Source organism: Daldinia loculata (assembly GCF_022478755.1).
Source record: "Daldinia loculata strain CBS 113971 unplaced genomic scaffold F4817scaffold_89, whole genome shotgun sequence".
Taxonomy (NCBI): Eukaryota; Fungi; Ascomycota; class Sordariomycetes; order Xylariales; family Hypoxylaceae; genus Daldinia; species Daldinia loculata.
Window position 1 is genome coordinate 106518 of NW_026054943.1, and position 7680 is coordinate 114197.

A 7680-nucleotide genomic window follows, 5' to 3' on the forward strand; every position below is an offset into this window, starting at 1 on the left:
ACGAGCAAACCTGTCACGAGCGAGCTGCAGCCGTAAGGTGTGGTAAACGCGCGATGACGGAATACAGCGGCGCGGGCGTCCATAGCCCAATCCCGCTCCGCGCGGTCTGAAGTCCCCCAAAGCCCATGTGGCAGGCCTGCAAGGGCTGACCAGCCAAGCTGCGAAATATCTGCTGCTGCCCCCTTCGTAGGGCGCCTTCTAGAAGGCACCGATACAGAATCCGGGCTACATACCCGCGTGCGTTCCGTGCGACCTCGAGCTGATGTGCGCTTGAGGCCTTTTCCAGGAAATACGGGCAACCTAAATCATGGCAGCTGAATACCCCGCTCCACCATGATATGATTATTGTCACCATCACCTATCAGCGTTGCATTTCATATATATTATCAGGTATTCGCCTATCTATATACCAATATATATTGCAGTTGGCCACTCGGTGCTATTAATTCGATCCTAAGGCACGAATCTTATACGAATATGCTATAAATTTATACATACTGTAGGTAAGAGCCGCGACTTGTCTCAATAAATCACCTTATAGCTTTACTGTACACGTGAGAAGACTCGCTGGGCGGTCAAGCTCATAATTGCAGCGAAGTCTAGAACGAGCCATCAACATTCTTACTATTAGTTTTCATTCCACTTAGCGTCCACCCACTGGAATGTGTAGTCCTGCAAGGGGTGATCTATCAGGGGTCTTTCTAAGAGATCATACGAAGACATATACCATTTGGTTACGTTACTTACATAAATCACGCAAGCACTTTTACTCATGGATTCCCAATAGGCGTACAAGACTTGGAAATAACGTTTCGTTAAGAGTAGAGAGGTAACTAGTTCGCACTATCTAAAAGTCCAAGGCAACATTACGACATGGGAATATTCAGTAGTAACAGGAAACTTTGCTAGGGCACAAAATAACTATATACGTAAGGGAGGGCAGCAGTCAACGCAAACGCCTAGACCCCTGATTAGAGCCTAGGCAAACCCGACTGCTAAGATTTACGCGATGAAGAAAGCGGGCCGGATCAGCAAATATCGCAGCAAGGCATGTACCAACGCATCCGCCTGGATAATTCTCATACCATCTCGCTTTCTGCACTTCTTCTACCTTACTTCTCCTCCGGCGGCGCGGGGCCACCCGTCGTCGGGAAACCCATGAACATCTTGAAGTAGTCCTTATCGCGTCGTTAGCACATCGCCCAATTAACTAATACGGATTTTGTTCCCGTGGGAAAAGGTAATATTTGACACTTACATAAATCATCCACTGGAGACCAGTGAGAGTACCAATCATGACGATTCGGACCGGCAGACCGTTCCACAGTCCCATAAAGCCTATATCCTTGTAATTTCGGGACACGGCGGCACCGAAAGCCTCGCCGGGCTTGCGGTTCGCATTGAGCTTGCTGACCAGCACATCGGCAGGGTGAGAGACGATGGCGCAGAGGATACCGGCCAAGTATCCACCGGTGAAGGAGACGGCCGTCTGGGCGCCCGTGCCGTAGTCGCTCTTCTTACCCGGGAGGCGCTCGTAGATCTTCTCGACAATAGTCTCGAAGGAAGCGAACTTCATCATGGTGTAGGGGATTTGACGACCCCAGAGCGGGTATAGACCCTTGTACAGTCCACCGATACCCTCAGCCGCTGTGATCTTGCTGATGCCGTCGAACGTACCCTTGTACGGTGGCGGTATTGTCGTCTGCAAGCGGACTTTGACGGCTTCGAACGGACATAGGGCGAGATCGGCAAGGAACTCGGCGGAAGCAGAAGCAGATAGGTATAGTAGCGTCTTGTACTTGTACGCATTCTCGGGGCCCGCGAGATCAGAGTACGTCTTTTTGAAGTACTCGTACCAGCCGTACTTGAACGCTCCCTGCGCCGAGTATCCGAACAGCGTCGGGCTCCAACCAGTGAAGATACCCGGAATACCCTCTTGTCGCAGAATTATGCCCCACGCTTGGAAGTTTCCCTTGTACAACTTTGCATCGACTTGCCGACGGCACTTGACGAGATCTAGGGGAGTGACGGCGGTATGAGTCAGGCCCTATAGTTCTAATATGAGAGATAGTTCTCGAAAGGGATTGCATGATGAGTTTATTCACTTACACATGCGAGAAGACCACCAAATGTGGCTGCAGCGTAGAAAGTAGGGCTGTAAAGCTCCAGCTTTTTGCTGTCACCCTTGACAGCATCGCTAGCTTTGTCAAGCTCCTTTTGAGCCTCGGCGCTGAGCTGCTTCGTCTTGTTCTTCGCGTCGTCAACGACGGAGTAGGCTGCGTAGAGCTCCGGACGGGCCTGGTACGGAGTGGCCTTGGTAGCCGGAGTAGCCCGCGCCTTGGTGTTCAACGGCGGGCCGAAGGACTGGTGGAGGATATGCTGGTTAGGAAATAAGTATGACATCGTGACTAGGTCCGATTCGATCTACTGCCGCTCAGTTAGCATGAGACATTTCATTATCAACAATATCAACTGTTGCCTTGAAGTGCATTGCTCTACGGCGCAATATCTTCAAACTTGGATAATAACTCAATGGAATAAGATACCGCAATATGTTAGCGGATTTAACGGGCAACGTACTGTTTCACTTAGGTAGGTTATTCTATTCCGATCAATTCGAGGTCGGTCGCAAACCTCAGTATCCCGATGTCAAACACGCTACTACGATGAGGCGACTTGACAAGTTGGGGATCGCGAATCTAGTTGCCGCTGCACAGAAGGAAATGAATGTTATTCGGGAGAAGGATTCTGGAGGCTCAAAGATTTAACAGGGAAAAAGGAATGAGGGAAGGATTCTCCGGAGATAAGGTATGGTTACTACCAAGGTAGTCTCAGCGTCCAATACGATTCCTTCCCTTGTCGAGGCATCTCCTGTTAGTGACGTCGGAGGGGTCGGCAGGCTTACCCTGTTACAGAAGCCCGGGCCCAATGATTGATTAGACTTTCCGATTTAGCGGGGTCAAGCATTGAATTTATAGACAGATAAGCTCGTTTATAGTTTATATAAAGATGAAGATGAGTCTTCTTCCTTTTTACCTCGCCGGATCAATTGGGATTTATAAAGTCATCTGCTGCGGCTTTGACTTCTTGCGCGAGATATCTAGTAGTAAGTGACGTAAAGATGCAATCAGAAGTGCTACCTACTATGTTTCTCGAGCACTCGAAGGACGACCATTCTCTAGTATGCTTCCGCGGGGTAATTTCAACGCATATTGCTAATATTGCTATTAAAGCATACAATACATTACACCTTAAAAGCCAATTCTAATTCAACGGGCAAGTTCAAGACACGTGCGTACCTCGTACCTCGTACCTAACGTATAGCAGCTTCTAAGTTAGTGTGGTTTACACTAGAGCTGTGTTACCGTGGGGCATCAAAAGACCAGGAAGGGCCCCACCTCGAAATTGTCAGGAAGGCTAGCTCGTGATATCTTCCGTCATCCCAGACTCCACAAAGACTCGAGCAAATCCAAAATTCTTACTCATACGTTGAACTACCTAACCTTTCTAATATCCGCGAGACGGACCCTTAGCATTACGAGGCCACCTTTAGGCGAAGAGGCTGTTACCGAAGATAGGCAAACCTTTCATTCGAGAAGGATAGACCGCCTTAATAAGCTCTTTGCCAAGGCCAGGATTCTCCGATCTAGCCCCTGCTGCATCATTTCTATACACAATATACAGACATGGCGCAAACGATCAAGAGTTCTGCGCACGTCGGTCCGTCGCCTCTAGGAGGCAAGCCGTTCGTGTCGAAATGGTCTTCCCGATATAGAGGAGTATGTCATATTACCCCTGAGAAATTGAGTCTAATATCAATACTCATACATCTCCCATTCAATACCAGATGTGCTCCCGAATATTAACATATTACGTTAGGCTACAGTACAAGATCTCGAGCCTCCCGCAGCTCTCTCGCTAAACCCCTCGGACCCCGTCTCGCTCGCCCTAATCTCATCCTTCGAGCGCGACTACACGCACCTGACGATTGTAGACTCGGAGACTCGTGCGCTGCTAGGCTACGTCGCCATACCGGTGTTGCAGGCACAGCTCGAGACGGGCAAGGTAAAACCCGAGGACCCCATCTCCAAAGCCATGGCGCACTTCGAGCGCAAAGGCAAGAAGTACAAGGTCATCACGATGGCCACACCGCTAGAGGAGCTCGAGGAGTTCTTCGAGGGCGGCGCTTCTGGCATCGGTCAGAAGCAGGAGTTTGCTGTTGTAACCGACGAGGATAGGAGATTCGTCCTCGGGGTTGCCACGCGGAGTGATCTGGAGGAGTTCGTCAAGAGAAGACCAGCGTGATGGATGAGTGAGTGGATGTAGCGCCTAGGAGTTAATCGACGTGATCTAGACGGGGTTCGATATCAGGAGGGTATGGCAAGCAATGGGCTAAGATCGGGTAATTAAGGGAAAGGCGCTATAGGAAGAAGGTACTTTATCACACCGGGCTCGAGATTGTTACGGAGCATTCCTTACATTGAGGGATTCAACACCTCGGGCTGGTTATGCTATAGGGGCACCGTTCAACATGAAATGGAGGCCACATTCGAGCAAAGACGAAGTCGCAAATTGTACGTAATACGCTTCAGATTGCGAGCCAACACGAATAATTCTACCGTAATATAGACATTCATATTTACTCCCTTAAATATCACTCGCTCGAGTAGCTCGCCCCAACTCACGGCTAGATGAAGAGTGAGTGCTTCACACCCGAGAAACTCTCAATGATGCAGCACACTACTCGGGGACCCAGTCATACACCATCTTAAAGTTGACAAACGTGCCGTCCTTCGCCACGACTACATTCCGTACATACCTCCTCTCACCACCCACATTCTGGAACCCCCAGACCTGCAGCGCCGTCCACCCCGCATCCAAACTCTCGACATGATTCAAGATATGCGTCTCGCCCAGCGGCCCGCCCTTCTCCTCCTCCCCCTCAAGCCAATCCCTCGCCGCGAAATCATCCTCCACAACCCCCGTCTTGCGCGCCTCCCCGTCGGGCCCCACGTGCGCAGCTAATTCCTCCGAGCCGATCCAGCGGCTCCGCCCGCGCACGCGGCCGAACAGCCAGTCGCTGTGCTCGCGGAACTCGTAGTCCAGACACCGGTTCTCGGCGGTGCCCTTGACGCCGGCGGTGGCGATCTGCTGGATGTCGATGCGGGTTACGAGCTCGGTGCTGGTGGTGTTGGGGGGCGTGGCGGCGCCTTGGTATTGCTTCGTTGCGAGGGTTACGGTGGCGGCGCCGATGGCTTTGCGCACGAGCCAGCTTACGCCTTGGAGGGAGAGGGCTGGGTCGACGGGGTCGGAGAGGGTTTTGTTCTATGGGAGGGAGAAGTTAGTGGTTGAACGGGAGACGGGAATGGCTCGGGACGGTGGTGGTGGTGGTGGTGGTGGTGGTGGCTTGCTTACCAGAACCCACTTCCCGTTCAGATCGCCAATTGTCTTGGATGCCGGAGCTGCCATGGCGTTTAATGTCTCAGGGAGCTGCGTCTAGGACTAAAGATGAAAAAATAAATTCAAGAGGAAGCTTGGGTATATAAAAGTTAGCTAACTAGATAGGCTAGGCTAGGCGGTATAACTCGTACGACGTCGAAGCTCAAAAATCGTATCGAAGGTATCACAACCAGGAACAAGAAAAACAGAAAACAAATAGCTCACGTTCTACGACCTGGCCAGTTGAATTAATCCCAAAGAGGTATGTATTTCTATAGCTGGCAGCGATCATATGCTTCTGCAGCACCAACTCAATCGTGGGACGACCCGAGGCATGACGCACTCCAAGGTACAAGCTTGCAATCTGAGGGATAAGCGGCCGTTCGGTGGAGGGGTCAATTGCCTGATTTGGTTATGCGAAGCTACTATGCACCTCCTCTCTAGGTATGCGGGGTACGCTAATAGGTAAGCGGGCTTGGGATGGGAAGGAAGCTACTGTCGACAGCGGCGTCTTGGAAATGTTATTATTCTAGTGTACATGTATACGGTAAGTACAGGTAAGTACATCTTATGTGGCTTACATGTGCTTACCATAGCGGCAAAGGGTGGTTTTAAAAAACGGTTATCGGACGTAAAAATCATTTTATACCTGAAAATTATTTTTTAGTAAATAATCATTATTAGCTAAAAAATATTTATCCGTTTAATTTATATAAAAAAGTATAAATATTAAATATAATATTTATATTAATAATTGTTTATATTTAAATAATGTATTTTAAAATTTTAAAAATTAAATAATAATAATATATATTATAATTATTTAAAGATTTAAATAAATAATATATTTTGTAAATATTTAATATTTTAAATTTATTTTTTTATTATTACTTATATATTTAAATATTTAACCTTTTACCATTATTTATATATTTTATTTAAACTTTTATTATTATTTATACGTTTTATTTAAACTTTTATTATAATTAATAAAAGTTTTAATTATAAATAATTGTTTATTAAACGTATATAAAAACCATAAAATATTTTCGTAAACACGTTATTTAATACGTTATTAAATATGTTAAATTTTAATAAAATATAATTAAAATTATTATAATTAATATTATAATTAAAATTTTAATTAATATTATTAATTAAACTTATTATAAATTTAATTAATTCGAATATAATATATTTTAAAAGCGTAAATTTTATTTTAATATTTAAATAATTATAACTTTTATAATTAAAATATAATTAAAATTTTTTAATAAATTATTTATTTTTTTTTAAAAAAATAAACGTTATTCGATAAATAATTATTAACGTTATAAATAAAGTTAAAACCATTATTATTATAATTATTATTATGTTTTTATTTTAATTGTTTTATATGTAATAAATAAATTAATTTATTACATTTATAAATAAAATAATTATTTATATTTTACTTTATTTACTTAATATATAATAAGTAAATTATATTAAAATAACCGTTAACGTTATTTTATTTCATTTAATTACGGCCCTGTTTTTACCCGGTAAAAAACTAATAAACATTAATTATTTTAATAAATAATTAAATAAAGTTAATTTAAATAAATATTTTTTTTTTATATTTTTTTATTTTATTATTAAATATAATAAATTTATAAATAATATATTTTATTTTATTATTAACGTATTTAACGGTAATATTAATAAACATTATAATAACGTTATTAATAAATATAATTTAAATAAATTAAATAAAAAAAAACTTTATAAAAACATAAAAAAATAATAAATAACGTTAGTTTTACAAAAGTTAAAACCAAAAGTTTCGCACATTTAAGCTTAGCAAAACCACGTGCAAATAAAAAAAAAATTATACGGTTTTATTTAAGCTATAATGGTTAATATTGTTATAAATATAATGGTAAACCATTTAAACTTAATAAACAAGCCATTATTTGACTTTTAACTTAACGTATGGTTAATACAATATTAATAAGTCGAAAAACGTATAAAATACGGTGTTAAAATTTAAACATGTGCAAAACTTTTGGCTTTAATTTTCGTAATATAAAATAATAACTTTTATATTATTATTATTAATTTTTTTACTTTAAATTAATTTTCGAAAATAAAATAATTTTATTTTAATTATAATAAAAATAAAAATTATTATAAAATTATATTTTATTTAATAAATAAATTTTTATATTTTATATTTATTTACAATTAAAATAAATATAC

The 7680-nt window shown here is 42.3% G+C and overlaps 3 protein-coding genes across 3 annotated transcripts; 1 reads left to right on the plus strand and 2 right to left on the minus strand.

The window, feature by feature from the left end:
• Positions 1–807: 807 nt before the first annotated feature.
• On the minus strand, positions 808–2603 carry F4817DRAFT_353044 (mitochondrial phosphate carrier protein). The gene is made up of 2 exons (XM_049305299.1): positions 2110–2603; positions 808–2047 (listed from the first exon to the last, which is right to left on the minus strand). The coding sequence occupies exons 1-2, from the start codon at positions 2401–2403 to the stop codon at positions 1211–1213; spliced, it is 1131 nt and encodes a 376-aa protein (XP_049154170.1). The 5' UTR covers positions 2404–2603; the 3' UTR covers positions 808–1210.
• Positions 2604–3253: 650 nt separating this feature from the next.
• F4817DRAFT_297467 (uncharacterized protein) lies at positions 3254–4730 on the plus strand. The gene is made up of 2 exons (XM_049299752.1): positions 3254–3779; positions 3880–4730. The coding sequence occupies exons 1-2, from the start codon at positions 3687–3689 to the stop codon at positions 4303–4305; spliced, it is 519 nt and encodes a 172-aa protein (XP_049154171.1). The 5' UTR covers positions 3254–3686; the 3' UTR covers positions 4306–4730.
• Positions 4633–6021, minus strand: F4817DRAFT_353047 (uncharacterized protein). The gene is made up of 2 exons (XM_049305300.1): positions 5416–6021; positions 4633–5325 (listed from the first exon to the last, which is right to left on the minus strand). Exons 1-2 carry the CDS (start codon positions 5467–5469, stop codon positions 4741–4743), a joined length of 639 nt encoding a protein of 212 aa, XP_049154172.1. The 5' UTR covers positions 5470–6021; the 3' UTR covers positions 4633–4740.
• Between the last annotated feature and the right edge of the window lie 1659 nt (positions 6022–7680).